Source organism: Podarcis melisellensis (assembly GCF_964234715.1).
Source record: "Podarcis melisellensis genome assembly, chromosome: 10".
In the NCBI taxonomy this organism is placed as follows: domain Eukaryota; kingdom Metazoa; phylum Chordata; class Lepidosauria; order Squamata; family Lacertidae; genus Podarcis; species Podarcis melisellensis.
Genome location: NC_138542.1, coordinates 51674802 through 51693002, shown reverse-complemented (window position 1 = coordinate 51693002; position 18201 = coordinate 51674802). Strand labels below are relative to the sequence as shown.

Genomic DNA, 18201 nt, shown 5'->3' with positions numbered 1-18201 from the left:
TCAGGGGTCCCTTTACCTTTTTACCTCGGGTTACATACGCTTCAGGTTACAGATGATTCAGGTTACAGACTCCGCTAACCCCGAAATATTACCTCGGGTTAAGAACTTTGCTTCAGGATGAGAACAGAAATCGTGCTCTGGCGGCATGGCAGCAGTGGGAGGCCCCATTAGCTAAAGTGGTGCTTCAGGTTAAGAACAGTTTCAGGTTAAGAACGGACCTCCAGAACGAATCAAGTACTTAACCCGAGGTACCACTGTACTTCAGTGGGATTGTATGCTTGAAATCATAGAATGGTAGACCTGGAAGGGACCCTGAACAACACAGGACTAGGCAGCTGACCCATATGGGGATCGAACCTGCAACCTTGGTGTTATCAGCACCAGGCTCTAACCAACTGAACTATAAGTATGTCACATATTTAAACTAATCTAATGGTCACTCCCTCTCCTCATAAACTTCAATTTCTGCGAGGGGCTGTGGGAGTACGGCTATCTCAGCACTCTCACTACAAATTCAAGGATTCTTTGGGCGAAACCAAGACAGTTAGCACTGGTAAAAGCAATGATATATGCTTGCAGTGTAGATATTCTCCAACATCCCTTGAATTGTGCATCTTGGCTGAGTGTGGTGAAGCAATGGAAACCAGCTGGAAAAGGGTGTGGAAGCCTAGGAAGAAATACGACACTGTGCCCTGGCCTAATGAAGACTAGAATTCCCAGGGTTCAAGCCAAGAGAAGAGATGTTCTATTTCTCTAGACAATGGGTGGAGAAATGGAAAGGAAGATACCCCCCCCACAACTGTCTCTGCAGAGCTGGAAATATTGCATTATGAATTTAAGAGAGGCGCCAGAAAAGCCTCCTGAAGGCAAATGTAGGCCAAGAACTTTGAACTATCTTTTTACTGCATTTGTGCACAGACCAAAATGTCATTTTGAAGTACAAAGTGCATTTGAGCCAAAAAGGGGGGGGACTCCCCTCCCCCTTAAAGCCAATTCTAAACACTGGAAATGTTGAACAACATTTGTTGTGCACTCAGGAGTTGTTATTTTAAGTCTGACTAGAAATAACAGAACTTCAGCAAGCTAACATGGGTTGGCATGTTAAGTCTGCTACAGCAAACACACAGAAGAGAAGTTGAATTTATTATGGCAACAGTCAGTTGGCTAGCACATACAGATTTACAGTGGTACCTCGGGTTAAGAACTTAATTCGCTCTGGAGGTCTTGACCTGAGGTACCACTTTAGCTAATGGGGCCTCCCGCTGCTGCCGCACGATTTCTGTTCTCATCCTGAAGCAAAGTTCTTAACCTGAGGTACTATTTCTGGAGTCTGTAACCTGAAGCGTCTGTAACCTGAGGTACCACTGTACGTACACACACACACACACACACACACCACACACACGTGCGTAGAACAGAGGTGGGAAACCTGTGGCCCTACAAATGTTGCTGGGACTACAACTCCCATCATTCCTGATTGCTAGCTATGAAGACTAGGCTCCGTGAAGACTCCAACACTAACTGGAGGGCATCTCCTGCTCCCCACCCCTGGTGTGTAAGAGAGAAAAAGTTGCAAAGGATGGGTCAAAAGGCAGAAAGATGCATCCAATAACAATGACTCTAGCCAGAGTGAGTTGGTCAATCTTTAGGACGCCACAACACTTTGAATAAATTTAGCAAGAACTGCTAAATAAGATAAAGGGAACTTCAGGATTCTTCTCTCTCTCTCTCTCTCTCTGCTTCTCCTTCGCCCCATCATTTTACGAGCAGAGTAAGATGAGGCCTTTTCTACAGACTATACAAAGCACAAACAGGCCACCCTTCGCCACGCTCCCCCTTTGTAAATCTCAAGGTCGTCACAGCTTCAACGAGATAAACAGACACCATAAAAAAACCTAAGAAAAAACTTGCTGGCCATTTGGATTACCTCGTCCACAACTTTTGAAAAGTACTGAAGGGTGGATATCACTTCTTCATCTCCTTTACCCAGGGCAAAGTTCTGCAAAGGAAATGAAAATAAGATGTTAGGTTTCCAGAGCCTCCTGTGGAGTTCTATGGGGTAAACCAAAAGCAACCTGCGGTATTGGACACAGATGTGCATATGTGGCGTTTGCCCTCCCAGGTGTGTGACATCATACTGGGTTCATAGGGAAAGGGTTAACTAATTGTAAAATGACTAACCAATGGGAACCCAGGGGGCAGAGTTAAGCACAGAGGTGTGTGTTTTTAGGAGAGAGTTAGAGTTAGGGTGGTTGAGAAGACAGTCTGGAGTTAGAAGAGACAGATAAGATAAGTCTGTGAGTAGGGCTAGTCTGGTGTGAGAGAGTGAGAGAGAGTCAGTCAAACAATTGAGATAATAAGTCAGAAGGTATAGGCCGGTAAAGAAACTAAAGTTAAGGTACTGACAGGAATATTATCGGAGAAACCATGAACTTGTTAATGTTTGTAAAATAAACATGGGGTTTTTTTGGTTCGCTTTTAACAACTGTCTGGACTCTCTGATTTTACCAGAGAGTTACTGGTTGGTGGCAGCGGGGAAGCAAGCACAGTGGTGGCACAGGGATCAATAGACCATTAAATGTCCGGGGACCCTGTGTGATCTCCACAGCATCCTTCTTCCCTCTGTCATTGGCAAGATGCTCCTGCGCTCCAGCTGCTGGAAACCGCAGGAGGGGAGAGTGCTGCTGTGCTCAGGTCCTGCTTACAGGCTTCCCACAGGCATCTGGTCAGCCACTGTGAGAACAGGGTGCTAGACTAGAAGGACCACTGACCTGGTCCAAAGGGTTCTTCTTATGCTCTCCCCTTGCCCCACCCCCATTCTTGCTCCAAGATGCTGAGGCAAGTTTGACATCTCCAGCAATATAACTAAGCAAACCCCTTAGAATCTTTTCATCTCTACCATCTAATCTGCTGAACATGGAGGTCGCGCAGGGTAAATCAGGCGTACCTGTTTCTCGTATGCAAGAAGCTGCTTGGAGAGCTGCTGGGTTGCCAGGCACATTTCATTCTGCAAGGAGAAAAGGTATTTCATTACTAATGCTCACACACCAACTTAAAAGACTCCTCTTGAATATTAGGCAGGCACTGTCTCTGTTGCCTTGCCAGCACCGACTGAAGAGGCATTTTAAGCTGAGATCTCTCCAAGCCTGCATCTGTACTGGAATTGTTTTTAAAGGTTTTTTTTGTTTGGTTTGTTTTACCATTTGTTGTCTGCCACCCTGGGCTCCTTTGAGAGGGAGATCAGGGTATAAATTTAATAAACAAAGGAATGAATGAACAGTGCAATCTTATGCAATCAGATGTAAGCTACACTGAGTTCAGTAGGACTTACTGCAAGGTGAACTGTGCGTCATACTGCAGCATAAGCCTCATCTGTCATCATAATGGGCACTACAGTTGCTACCCTCTGTGTTTCAGATCGTATTATTCATCAGGAGCACCAATATTTATGGACCAGGCTGAAAATTCCACACACTAGGGTCATGTGACAGACAAATATTTCACCATGAAGTACAGCAATACATAAATCAATACCTTGCTGCAATTCAAACTTGCATATATCACTGAGTAGTACTCTACAGACATTTCTAGAGTTCCCTTCTTTCTAAATATACATAACCCCCAAACCATATTTACTGCTTTAATGTTTTACTTCTCAGCTGATGTTTGTATCGTGGGGGGTGTGGAAAGAATACAGACTTTAGGAAAATAAAATTCTACTGTAAGGATCCCCAAACCAGTTTTCTCTCTCTTTACCTCCACTACCTATGAGTGGCATCGTTCACCCATCATAGTAAACCATAGTTAACGGTTAACTGTGAATGCAGAAATCATCCCCACTTCACTGCATCCCGACGGGAGTAATAGTTCACAATCACTAGCTTAGTGCTACATCCAGCTTGGGGACTGTGGTTTGTTTCACTCAAACAAAAAATAATTGGAAAGCCAAGAATAAATCCTGACTACAATGTGGCTTCTTTGGAACAAAAGAAATAAACCGTGATCCCCAGTCAAGGAGGATCAAACCACGATACACCAGCACATTCGCAGTCAAACATTAACAATGGTTTACCATAATCTTGGAACGCAGCCACTATAATAGCACAACTCTTTCACCACCTAAACAGATTACAAAGTACCGTATTTTTTGCACCATAACACTCACTTTTTTCCTCCTGGAAAGTAAGGGGAAATGTCTGTGCGTGTTATGGAGGGAATGCCTACGGGTGGCATGCCTACGGATTTTCCTCCTCTAAAAACTATGTGCGTGTTATGGTCGGGTGCGTGTTATAGAGCGAAAAATACGGTAGATTTCACAACAAACACAGAAACGAAACAATTGAATGCATTGCTTGTAGCTCAAATTGGGGCAAATAAATATTGACCGCATTTGGACATTACAAACTTTACAACTTATGTAGCTCTCTACTACACACAATGCACTTCAACGTAGACGACACCTTGATATAAAGCAAGGGCAATATTAAGGGACTGAATCTCAATATTCAACACAATTCAGTCTGATTTTTAGACTGACATCAAATTCTACAGAATAAACACAGTCAAAATGCCATGTTCAGTGTTCAAATTCAGACATATGCAGCATAATCTGATTATAATGCATAACCACCCTGTTCATTTCTTAAAAGAGGCTTTTGGTGCCAGCAGCTCAGTTACTTGTTCCGTTTTCTATCGTATCCCACCATCTTTCAACACCACTTTGATTGAATCAACTCCATTTCCAAAAAGATCAAACACATTAGTGTGGGCACCAAGCCTAGTGAGCGCTGGTGTGATGGGACGATGAGCTGCTTGTGCGTAAAATGCAAGTCCCTCAGAGTTTGATCAGGTTTTCAAACCTCTGCCTGTGACGGAGCCCCTCCAGCATGGCTGCGTCAATCACTAGTAGAATCCGAAAGTGGCTGCTTTCGGAAACGTTTCCAACATAAAAGCTCCTTAACGGAAACACGTCGTCTGGCCTCTCGGCGTGACAGTTTCCGTCGAGGTGTGGGTGTCCCTATAGGAGGTCCTGAGACCTCCCCACTGGTTTCGCTTGAAGCGTCTCTGAGCCATCCCTCCGACTCACTTTCCCTTGGAGTTCTTGCTCGCCCTCTACTGGTTCCCTCTTCCGCTGCTACTGCTCTCTCAACCTCAGGGAGCCTTTGCACCTGCGGCGCTTTAGATGTCAGTTCCCTGACATCCACCTCCCCTCCAGGGCCCCCTTCACCCCCTCCCGTCTCCTCTCCTACTGGCGGTGAGGAGGTAAAACCCCTGAAAGAACCTCCCTCATCTTCCGACGTCGCGAACACTTCCTTCCACTTGTTGCTGTTCCTACTCTCTAGGTACTCTTCGTCATCAGAGTCCACTCCATCTTCCAACTCCGACTCCGCGAACCCTTCCATTTCCTCTTCCTCATCGGTGGTGCCGAAATACTCCCTCCTAAACCTTGCTATAGGCTGAGGTTTCCTCGGGAACCTTTGGTGGAACGTTTCTGTTAAAACCTCGTCATTGACTTCCTCTGCACTTACCCAGGTGTTTTCTGACTCCGGTTCCCCTTCCCACGCCACCAAATACTCCACCTGATTACCCTTCCACCTGGAATCGAGGATTTCCGCTACATGGTTGCGGCGTTCCCTCTCTTCCAAGGCTGGTCCCCTGACGTGCTCCCCTTCACGTCCCCCCCTGTATGGTGACAGTAACGACCTGTGGAACACTGGGTGCAATTTCATGTGGTTGGGTAATCGGAGTTTGAAAGCTACCGGGTTGACCTGCTGAATCACCTCAAAGGGTCCCAATCTTCTGGGCCTCAGTTTCTTACAACCCCCTTTGAACGGCAACCCTGGGGTTGACAACCACACTTGATCCCCCACCCTTATGGTTTCACCTTCCCTTCTGTTCTTGTCTGCCTGCTTCTTATATTGTGCCTTGGCCCTTTCTAAGTTGAGCTGGAGCTGCTGATGGATGGCTTCCATCTCTTCTACAAAATGTTCAGCCGCTGGAACGCTCCATCTCTCCCCTCCTTCCCCTGGAAATGCCCTGGGGTGACACCCGTAATTAGCCAAAAAGGGACTCATCCCTGTGGACACATTCTCCGCATTATTGTAGGCAAATTCTGCCAACGCCAACTTTTCGACCCAATCGTTCTCTCTGTCATTGACATAACACCTAAGATATTGTTGAAGAATGCCATTTGCCCTTTCCGCCTGCCCGTTGGTTTCAGGGTGCCGGGCAGTTGAAAAATTAACTTCCACGTGTAGCAAGCTCATGAGCTTCCTCCAGAACCTGGAAGTAAATTGTTTGCCTCGATCTGAGATCACCCTCGAGGGAGCCCCGTGCAACCTAAAGATATGTTCCACAAACAACTTCGCCGTTTCTTCCGCTGTGACTGCATGTGAGCATGCTACAAAATGGCACATCTTAGTTAACAGGTCTACTACTACCATGATGGCTGTTTTCCCCTTGGACCTTGGCAGATCCGTCATAAAATCTATTGATATCGCTTCCCAAGGCCGTTCTGGTGTGGGTAAAGGTTCTAATAACCCTGCCGGCGCCCTTCTTTCCCCTTTGGCTCGCTGACATTGGTCACACCCTCTTACATACTCCCTTACATCTTCCCTCACCTTAGGCCACCAAAATTCCCTGGTAACCAACCACATGGTTTTGTGTTGCCCAAAATGTCCCGCCGTGGGGCTATCATGCAACTGCTTGAGTACTCTCCCCCTCAATTCACCTTCGGGTATATACAGTGCCCCTTTGTAATACAATGCCCCATTTCTTTCCTCAAAACCTCCGGGGCTCTCGCCCTCCCCCCTGAGACCTCTGAGCTTATCCTGGGCATATTCATCATTTTCCGTTTCCTCCACCAGTTCCCGTTGCCCCACCAGCGCCGCCCCACACACCCAGCGGTCCTCCGGGATGACATGTCTCTCTTCGATCACCTCCTCCCCTTCCCAATATTCTGGTTTGCGTGAGAGCGCATCCGCCCTGACGTTTTCTGGGCCTGGCACATAACAAATCTCAAAGTTAAATTTGGAGAATTCCTGTGCCCATCTCACTTGTCGTTGGTTGAGCACTCGAGCTGTTCTCCAATACTCTAAATTTTTGTGGTCGGTGCACACTTGCACCTTGTGTTGTGCCCCAATTAATAAATGTCTCCACCTCCGGAATGCTTCGTGAATGGCAAGTAGTTCCCTGTCATACACCGTGTAATTCCTCTCGGACTTATTCAGTTTCCGCGAGAAGAATGCACACGGTCTCCACTCCGACGCACTCCTCCCCGGTTGAAGAAGGACCGCCCCTATAGCCCGGTCGGATGCATCTGTTTCCACTCTCATGGGTTTTTGTAAATCCACATGCAGAAGTTGTTCTTCCGAGGCGAAAGCCCTTTTCAGTTCTTCAAAGGCTCGATCCGCCTCCACCGTCCAAACAAATTTCTTCTTGCTGCTGAGGCAGTCGGTGATGGGCGCCGTCAAGTGGGCAAAGTTCTTGATGAACTTCCGATAAAAGTTCCCAAACCCCAAGAATCTTTGCACGTCCTTCTTGGTCTTCGGTGTCTTCCATTCCAGTACCGCTTGAACCTTGCCTGGATCCATGGCCAATCCCTTGTCTGACAAGCGGTACCCCAGGAATTCCACCTCCTTGGTATGAAACTGGCACTTCTCCAGTTTCACCCACAGCTGGTTGGCTTGCAGCCTGCCCAACACTTCTCGAACGTCCCTCACATGCTGTTCCTCATCTTCCGAATACACCAACACGTCGTCTAAAAAGGCCACACAGTTCTTGTAGAGCAAAGGTCCCAGAACGTGGTTTATAAAAGCTTGAAAACAGGCGGAGCCCCCTTGTAGACCGAAGGGCATAACGAGGTATTCAAAGGCTCCCAAAGGGGTAAACATGGTGGTCTTCCATTCATCTCCCTTCCTTATGCGTATCAGATTGTACGCCCCCCGCAGGTCCAGTTTTGTAAAAATCTTTCCCTTCCTTACTCTGGTCAAAATGTCGTCAATTCGGGGCATAGGGAAAGCCAGGGGCTCCGACACTGCATTGAGGGCCCTGAAGTCACACACCAGTCTCGGTTTGTCTGTGTTCTTTTTGTCCACAAAGAACACTGGGCTGCCCCCCACCGCTCGGGACTCTCTGATGAAACCTCGCTTCAAGTTTTTGTCAATGAACTCCCTCAGCTCCTGCATCTCCCTGTCTGACATGGCGTACAGCTTGCCTACTGGGAGTTGGGCCCCTGGGAGTAGGTTGATTTGACAGTCAAAGGGTCTATGCGGTGGCAGTTTGTCTGCTTCCCTTTCGCTGAATACGTTGCTCAGATCTGCGTATTGCGGGGGCACCTTCCCTTTGCCCATCACTTCCATCCCCGCTAGGGTGACTCTGTCTCCTCCCGAGACCTTCCCCTCCTTGCAGTGTTCTAGGCAATGCGCTGACCCAAAGGAGACCACCCTCTGATGCCAGCCCACTAGCGGATCGTGTAGCGCCAGCCAGCTCATCCCCAAAATGATGGGCGCTCCTCCCAGGATGGCCACATTAAACGCTATCTGTTCGGTGTGCCTTGCCACTCTCATTATCATCGGGACAGTCTGTTGGCTAACTTCTCCCCCCAACAGCTCTCTGCCGTCAATCGTAGTCACCTGCAAGGGGTTACTTAAAGGGATGGTCTGTATCTGGTGCTCAGCTGCAAACTCCTTACTCATGAAATTACAGGAGCTGCCTGAATCCAAAAGCGCCTTGACCTTTAGTGGGTGTCCGTTTGGCAGTTCTAGTAACACCTCTATCACTAAAGCAGGTCTGGGAGGTGCTGGCATGGGCACTTTCATTGCTCTTTGGCCTGGCTGCTGTGCCCCGACGGTGGCAGCCAGGCGTTGGCTTTTACTTGCTCCTTGCTTTCCTCTTCCTTTCCCCCAACAGCTCCTGCCATCCCTTGCCATTCCTTTCTTTGTGGGCAGACTCTGGCAAAGTGCCCTGGCTGTTGGCAGAGATAACATCTCTTGGCGCTCTTTCCCTCCTTCTTCCGCCCTTCACTGGGATTTGAAACTGCGCGCGCCCGCGCTGTTCCAACTTCCATCGGCTCTGCCGGCGGGAAAGATGGCTCTGGAATGTCTGGAATGCGGAACTCCCTCCAACGGTCTCCTTTCCCTTCCCGCCTTTCCAAAGCCCTCGCCTCCTGGCGCGCTCCTATGGCCAGCGCAGATTTGGTTAATTGGTCCATAGACTCCGCCCTGGGCCCCCGGGAAAGCTCATCTTTGACGGTTGAAGAAAGCCCCTCTTCGAAAAGCATTTGGATGGGCTCCGCCGATAGGTCCCACCCCAATTTATGAATCAGCATAGTAAATTCAGTCCAGTACTCACGGACAGATCTGCTTCCTTGCTGGCAAGCCATTAACTGCCTTCGCACCACCCCCTGCTCAATATCGCTGGAAAACATCAGGTCCATGGCACGAAAAAACTTCCTCGTGTCCTTTAAGATCTCATTATTCGCTGCCATCAGGGGTCTAACCCAATCTTTCGCCCCGGATTCGAGATGGCCAATCACATACGCCACTCGCGATTCCTCGTCGGGGAAGTCATCAAACTGCAAGTTTAGAGCGTATTGCATCTCTGTTCTAAAGGCATGATAGTTCCTGGGATCCCCCCCGAATTTCTGCACCAATCCTGGTACCTTTCTGGCGAGCGGGGTGGTTTTCTCCTTTCCCTTTTCTGCATCCTGAGCCCTCCTCTCCTCAAGCCTCGCCGTTTGCAGCGCCAACTGGATCTCCAACGCTCTGTACCTTTCTTCCAGGCTTGGACCCCCTCCAGCTGCTCCTGCACCCCCGGTTCCGGCTGGGTTGCTCATGATGCTTCTCTCTGCACAAGCTGGCTTTCGGTGACTTTCGGATTGCTGTGATGGGACGATGAGCTGCTTGTGCGTAAAATGCAAGTCCCTCAGAGTTTGATCAGGTTTTCAAACCTCTGCCTGTGACGGAGCCCCTCCAGCATGGCTGCGTCAATCACTAGTAGAATCCGAAAGTGGCTGCTTTCGGAAACGTTTCCAACATAAAAGCTCCTTAACGGAAACACGTCGTCTGGCCTCTCGGCGTGACAGTTTCCGTCGAGGTGTGGGTGTCCCTATAGGAGGTCCTGAGACCTCCCCACTGGTTTCGCTTGAAGCGTCTCTGAGCCATCCCTCCGACTCACTTTCCCTTGGAGTTCTTGCTCGCCCTCTACTGGTTCCCTCTTCCGCTGCTACTGCTCTCTCAACCTCAGGGAGCCTTTGCACCTGCGGCGCTTTAGATGTCAGTTCCCTGACAGCTGGTCTTTAAACTGAAGCCTTTGATGTAGTATACAAGATTTCTGATAAGAGAAAGTTCACCTTAGTTATAAAAAGCCATGCTGTCATTTCATTGCCTATTTTTTCCAATGTCTATTTCAACATAGCTCTGTATTTATTCCACATGCACACAAAGTTGACCAGAAAGGCAAAATAAATTATCTCCGCACTGAAATTCTGATAATCGGCAAAGCTATCAGGCCATCTGATCGTACGCAAATAGCAGGTTCTCTGCCTTCTCCGCTTTCCTTTGTTACCCATTAAAGCAAACCGTGCTGAATTGAAATAAGTCACCAAAACCACACCTATAATTTCTGGCATGTAAATAGGCCGCACTTCCGATGGCTAGGCCACACCCGGAATTTTGGGAAAAGCATGCAAACAAACAAGAATGCCAGGGAGGTGCACCCCAGGAACTTCTGAGTTCCAGACACTTCATCCAGGACTTACAGGAGGTGATGCAACATTGAGTTACAAGTTAAGCAGCCCAAACCCAAACATTTGGATGGACTGGGACTTAGTGCATTGACAGTTCTGAGTGCATAATGCCAAAGACATGATGGGTTGTGTTCATTTAAAACAGGGAATGAGGATCTCTAGGGATCTACAGATAATGCTGGACTATCTCTCACATCACCCCTGATGTCCAAAAACATCTGGAGGGCCGCAGGGCAACCTTGATTTAAAAGGTTCTCCTGGAAACATGGCTACAAATTCCTACTGTAGCAACTCTTTCAAGACTGCCTGTGTTTATGGGCGCATAAATATCCATCTATAATACACATGCACAATTCCAAGCACAATTCAAAGTGTTGATGCTGACCTTTAAAGCCCTAAACGGCCTCGGTCCTGTATACCTGAAGGAGCGTCTCCACCCCCATCGTCCAGCCTGGACACTGAAGTCCAGCGCCAAGGGCCTTCTGGTGGTTCCCTCGCTGCGAGAAGTAAGGTTACAGGGAACCAGGCAGAGGGCCTTCTTGGTAGTGGCGCCCGCCCTGTGGAACGCCCTCCCAGCAGATGTCAAGGCAATAAGCAACTATTTTACTTTTAAAAGACAACTGAAGGTGGCCCTGTTTAGGGAAGTTTTTAATGTCTGATGCTGTATTGTTTTTAATATTCGGTTGGAAGCTGCCCAGAGTGGCTGGGGAAACCCAGCCAGACGGGCAGGGTATAAATAATAAATTATTATAATATTATTATTATTATGCATATGACCCCACCAGTCTTCTCAATAATCTCCTGAATGCACAGAGATGCTCCCACAAGGTAATCTACAACTGTGAAGAAAGGGGTGGGACAAGAAAAGGTATAGAATTGATGCGAAATGGATATACAGCACTTTTTCACATCTTAATATTTGTTGTGCTGGGGGTGGTGTGTATGCATACACAGAACAGACTGGGATCGCAACCCTGGAAGAGCAGGGGTTAAACCTTCCAAACCTCCTCCCCCAAATTGTTTTTCCATGCTACAAACCAACCAACTTGTGCCCAATGGTTAAAAGCTTTGCCTGCCAATTTGTGGTTTATTAATATAGGACAAATTACCATAGCAAATTAAGACGGAAAGTGGAAGACAGAACCCCAATTGTTTTGTGGAAGACCAGTGGCCAGTAATCAAAAATGACCTGTGAACTGGGATGCAAAATTGTGGCCTAGTTCCAATGAACACAGCTTGGCTTCTTAAGCGGAGAGATGGACAAGCCTTCTGCCACGTACACAGTTTCTTTGAGGTGAGCTGCAATTAAACCAGGAAATCTCTAATTAGCCATAGTTTCCCATTTTATCAGACCCAGAAAACTATGGGTATCAAGTTCAGAGCAGATCAGGATCTTAAACCATGGTGTGGAATTAGTTTAAGATCCTGATTTGTTCCAGTAACCATAGTTTCCCAGTTTGGACAAAACAAGAAACTATGATTAATTAGAGGTTCCCTGTTGCAACAACAGTTTGCTAACAAAAGGAGGAGTGAGCAGGCTGCATATCTGGTCAAAAGATTTGTACATATCAAAACTAAGAAGCCAATATATGACTATCTGAATAAGGTCAGGATGTTTGCAGGAATTGCCTCAGTATATATTGCTTTCTATGTTTATCCCCCTATTGTTAAGTGAACAAAAATAAAATATAATCAATGGGGGGTGGGGTGGTAATCATGATTATTTGTGTTTCCTTCAGGGAAGTGGCAAGTTTCTTTTTATGGTTTTCTATATTACGAGTTATGAAAGTTTAATATGTTACTGAAATAAAACAATACGTTATTTTTAAAAGAGAGTTGAGGGGCAAAAAGGGAACCGAAAACATTTGAAGTGATTTACCTGAGCCCCATAAACTCGCTGCATTGCTTGAAGCAACTGGTTGGTGTATTCCGTGAGTGTCCCCGCATCTTCTTCAAACACACTCAGCAAAGAACGTGTCTGGTAAAAGAGAAAGGGTAGCAGTTTATTCACCAATGGAAATTTACAGTTTTCAAACAAACAGGTAGCATAAATGGAGACAGACATTAGTAATCTCTCTGTTGTTAAGACACTAAAGACACACACGTAAGAGATCCTCAAATTCCTGCTACAGAGGTGGGGAACCTGTGGCCCTTCAGATAGTCAAAAGTCACAGATAATGGCAATTGGGAGTCCAACAACATATGGAGGGTCACAGGTTCCCCAGCCTTGCCCTATTATGAACAGAAGCATTCAGCAGTGAAGACATCTGTATTTATACCCTGGCTTTCATCTAACCAGACCACAGGGAGGTTACAATGACCAATTCATAAAATACAACACTTCATAAATCACGACAACTCTAAAATCATTATTAAATTATATCCAGAAAGACAAGGCATTAGCTCCACATGATTTTGATGTCCAGCATGGCTCCCGCCCCCCCCCCCACCAAAGCATGAATGAATAAGCTGAGATCAAAAGGTCACCAATGAGATGGGCGGTAACACTGCCAAAAGGAAAGCATTCCACAGTTGGGGTGCCACTGCAGAGAAAGCCCCGTCCTGAGTTGCTGCAAACTGCAAACTCATAGGGAGGATCTCCAACTGGGCCTCCCCCACTGAGCACAAGCTGGTATGTATTTCTAGAGGTTTACATGGTCCCACAAACAGGGTAATTCCACTCAAATTCAAGAAGAAATAGCAGCAATCCTTCCTCATGTTGAGTTTCAACAGAACATTGAAGCATCAAACCCATATAACTGACTAGGGCTATGGTGTATTTTTGGTTTGATATTTTCTTTGTTTATTATAATTATTGTTTAGTCAATTTGTATATTGTCCTTCATCCGAAGGTCCCAATACAGTTCACAACAGAACCCTCAGACATATTTAAAAAATGAAGGGCAATACATGAATGCTCTCATTGGATAATAAGAATAATATCCTCCACCACACCATTCCAGAAGCATACCAGAACAGGAAGGCTTTAGATCCAGTGGATTCAAAGTATCTGCTGATGTGCCCCCCAAATACCTTCATTTTCGCCCTCTCTGCCGGAGAAGGGGCAGCCAAGAGGTTTTCACAGCTACAAGACTTCCATTTGTGGTCATATCTTCTGTATCACCCATGGAGTCGGAGATCCACAAAATATTACAGCTCCTGCCCCACCAACCCAGCTACCACAGGATTGCACCCGATGTATTTTTTTAAGACAGCAGCCTAAACTGCTTAGATCTGAATGGATCACAGAACAAAGATTTCAACCCTAACCATACTTGCTAGGGCAGAACTTTCCAAACTGTGTGCCGCGAAACATTAGTGTGTTGGCTGCGGTGTGTGGGTGTGTCGTGCAAACGCTCCCCATGCTTCTCCTGGGGCTGGAAAGGGGTTAGTTTAACCTCCGGTTTGCTAGTAAAACTGAATTACAGTTGTACTTTGGCTCCCGAACACCATGGGAGTCAAATGTTCCGGCTCCAGAACAATCAAAAACCAAAAGTGAGGGTTCTGGTTTTCAAACGTTCTTTCAGAAGCCAAACATCTGGCGGGGCTTCCAATTGGCTGCAGGAACTCTATGCATGCATAGAGTGTGTCACCAACATGAAAAGTTTGGAAAGCTCAGTGTTAGGGAATATAGTGAGCCTTATATCCAAATAAACATGCATTCAATTGCATACTTTTAAACTGTGGGTGGGGTATTGTTTTGTAATATGTTACATTTTTTTGTGTTTTTAAACTGCCCTGTGATCCTCGTATAAAAAATGGTATAGAAATTATATACAGTATATATAAATACACACACACACACTCATTTTCTACCCCTCTTTTTCAGCTACTGCTAAAATACTGTTGACATTTTAATACTCTAAGTGAGATGGCAGAAGCAGAAAAACCAGTGTTATGTTTCAGGTATACAAAATTAACAATTTACATTGGGATATTTTTATATATATCTAGTGTGGAAAGATCTGCCTTGTGTAAACTGTGGTTTAGCTCCTGGGCAGAAAAAGGAGGATGTGGTTTTATTCACTAACCAGGCCCGATTTCCTTCTAGCAGCAATGGAAGGGGAAAGGAACACAGGAAACAAGGATATACAGAGTCAGGCCATTGATCCATCTGGCTCAGTGTTGTCACTCTGACTGGGAGCAGTTATGCAGGGTTTCAAGCAAAGGATATTTTGAGCTATATCTGGAGAAGCTAGGGATTGACCCTGGTAGATACCCCATTCATAGAATCAGAGTTGCAAGGGACCCCCTCCAACGGTCATCTAGTCCAACCCCCTGCAATGCAGGAATTCCAACACCCAGTCCTCCATCCAATTTGAAACCATACAAGACCCTGCTTAGCTTTGCAAAGGTACCAGTGGTTTTTATTGCTGCACCACTAGGAGGGTACACCACTGAGCCACAGCCCTTTCCTAAATGAGTACTGTATAGAGAATCTGATCCAAGCCCTTTTGGTTGAATAGGTCATATTAAAGTTTTATAATCGAATATTCACACCCCAAATTACGGCTCTGACCTCTGGCCATGCAATTCAGCAACACTCCATATGTTCTTTCTGGCTCTACATATATATTTGACTCACTCAGCTAACAAGCATCACACCTGCCAGGACAATGGAAGAAAAGCAGATATTTGGGGTTCTGAAGAACAGAAATTTGACGCAGGTCTGATGGAATGAAATTTCATTGCTGTGAGGCCAGCACAGAGAGGGACCTGTTCCTTGGGACCCAGGTAGGGCTGGGAGAGAACCCTATCTGAAAGCCTGGAGAGCGACTGTCTCACACATACAAACTCAATTTGTACAATTAAAGTCACTTTGCAGCTCTTGCACAGCAAACACATTTCCCTCAAAGATTAGATTTTTTGCAATAAGGAAAGTGACAGGGAAATGTGCTTGTGGCATAAAACTTACCGTACTTTGATGCAACACCATCTAAGCTCCCCTCAAAGTTCCCCTCCAAAAAATATCAGAATAGATCATCGTTCAATAGCCAATGTCATCTAGCCTTCCCACAAACAAATCAGGATGAATGCTCAAAAAACAGATGCTCAGAAAAACTGCACAGTCTCATCTAACTGGAACATAAATGATATTTCAGCTTATTGAGGTGGGAGGGGAGCAGAGCCCTGGATGGAGGGGTGCGTAACATTGGTGTCAATCAGGACAACGGACAGTAAATTTGTACATGCAGCTCCCTGGTGTGTTTAACTGCCAGAGAACTCAGTGGAAAAAAGTGTACACAGAAGTTAGCACAAGTAAGAATGCTTTGAATGTGAGCAGTTGCACCTATGATGCTGTGGCTTCTGTAAAGAAACAGAAAAACTATAGCCCTTTTAAAAAAAAAAGGATTTGCACTGCCTCAGCACTCTTCTGTGTACTACGCAAATCAGCATCCGGCCTGTTCACTTTCAGGCCTCTAAAGCACCAGCATCCATTTAGATGAGTCACATGATGCCTGCATGTTCTCCACAAACTTGAAAGAGCTCTCGCTCACTCACTCGCTCTCTGATCCAAAAAGATCAGGAAGGAAGAAACAAACTGTCTCTAATTCATAATTTATTCTCCCTTAATTTGCGTATTATAACTGCTTTTGAACAGTGTTTTTGATTGTATTGCTACCCACATGGAACTTAGGGAGACCAGGAAAATACATCAAATAAATCCAATTATTAACTTTTCCTTCCCCCGGATTTCAAAATGTCCCTCCTAATGCACCTAATAAAAGTGACCTAGATTGGTCACAATGAAGCTCCATACATTTACAATGATAAAGCTACTTCCGGTCTCCTCCTCCCTCCAAAGCTCATTAATATTTCCAAAGTGCTTTATTGTTAGAACCATTGTTAGAACATTTCCATGCTCCCTTCACTTCTTAACCTGGAAAAATATGATAGCATCCTGCTGATGTATGGAATGTGTATTTACACAAGATAGTAGATGATGGGCAGAGAAGTGTTTTTTTATTTCTCCATGGGGGTTCTTCCTCTCTGTCATAGAGCCAGATTCCTATACACTGGACTTTCTCCCTCTCTCACACACCTGGGCAAAACACCACCTGTTTTAACATCTAGCCCAGTCTTGCCTAGCCATATCACCTCCAGCTGTTTTGGACTACAATTCCCATCAGACCCAGCCAGCATGGATGTGCTCTCGGAGGCTGATGGGAGTTGTAGTCCAAAACATCTGGGCATGGGCACCATGTTGGCAAAGGCTGATCTAACCGGACTAGGAGTTCTGACCTCCCTCATTTCTTCTGGGTCCTAATAATGTCACCTTTTTCTTTAAAAGAAGGATCCGCCTCCTACTTAAACCTCCGACCACAATGGCTACTTTTCCATTCCGACTCCTCCATTCTCCGGCAGAAGGCTTCTTTCTCCAGCTTTTAAATTATCCCTTTTTAAAAATTACATGTCACCCGACAACTTGCTGAAAACTCCTGTGTCTGTTGAGCACCATTATGAAAACAGACGCACCTCCACCACCAAAACCCTGCCTGGCTCACAGGTTTGCTTTGATGCAGACCCACAACAGAAAGATCAGCAGACACCCGGGAAGAGCTCTCGGCTCGCCTAAATGCCATATTCTGGATTACTGACAATCCTGCTCGCCGCCTCCCCTCCCCTCCCGATCCGCAGGTAGCTTTCGCGTTTGCGCGCAGCTTGCAACAACTGCGACATCCTTTTTATCCCTCCCTCGCCTGCCTGACTTGGAGATCCATTCAGACGTGCCGCGGTGGTACCTGCGGGCTATCCTGCAAAGCCTCTTCCAGGCGAAGCCTGTCGACGGCGGGCATTGTCTGGCGCTGGAGAGGCGAGCGTGAATTATTCAGGCTGGGCGGACGATCCTGCTTGCAAGTGGATCTCTAGTGACGCGTCAGCTTCGGATGCTGAGCCCAGCCGAGGGATCTGGCGAGTTTCCCTTTCTCCCACCGCAGCCGGGAAGGAGATAAAAGAAGCGAGTTCCGCAGCCGCGCAGCGCCCAGGTGCGTGAAGCAGGTAGTTGCCGCCTGTTGCGCACCAAGCCAGCCAGCACAATCCGCAGGCAGCCAGCCCAGGACCACTCCTCCCAGTTCCTGTTTCTGGGAGGAAGTGGGACGACTAGTGGAGAGCATCAGGAAGTGGGGCGGCGCTGCGGCCTGGCCTCCTGCAACAAAAATCCACACGGGCAGTTTCTTGTTTAACGTGCGGGTTAAAGGCAGAAGAAGAGAGCCCTGCAGGATCAGGCCATCTTACCCAGCACTGGCCAACCAGATGCCCAGGGTGGGGGGAAGTCCAGCAGAACCTTCACAGCCGAATTTAGAGCTGCAGATTGTCACGCTGCAAGACTGAAATCGTATTTAAGGCTCCCAGAGAAATAAAATGAAACATTGCTGGCATCAAGGCCTGAGAGGGGTTATTTCAGGAAGAACAGCATTTGATTCTGTTGTTAATATTGTTTAAGGCTTATCTGG

General features: G+C 46.7%; 1 protein-coding gene across 2 annotated transcripts in view; it reads right to left on the bottom strand.

The window, feature by feature from the left end:
- The window catches only part of APPL2 (adaptor protein, phosphotyrosine interacting with PH domain and leucine zipper 2), a 32215-nt gene extending 14229 nt beyond the window's left edge, over positions 1-17986 (bottom strand). The window contains exons 1-4 of one of the 2 annotated variants that reach the window (XM_081928269.1): positions 17491-17986; positions 12627-12725; positions 2948-3007; positions 1928-1999 (exon numbers count right to left, since the gene is read on the bottom strand). In XM_081928269.1, the coding sequence (XP_081784395.1) occupies positions 1928-1999; positions 2948-3007; positions 12627-12725; positions 17491-17544 (285 nt within the window). In that variant the 5' untranslated portion in view covers positions 17545-17986. The remainder of the gene's footprint in view (positions 1-1927; positions 2000-2947; positions 3008-12626; positions 12726-17490) is intronic. The other variant, XM_081928268.1, reaches the window with a different exon arrangement.
- Positions 17987-18201: the final 215 nt, after the last annotated feature.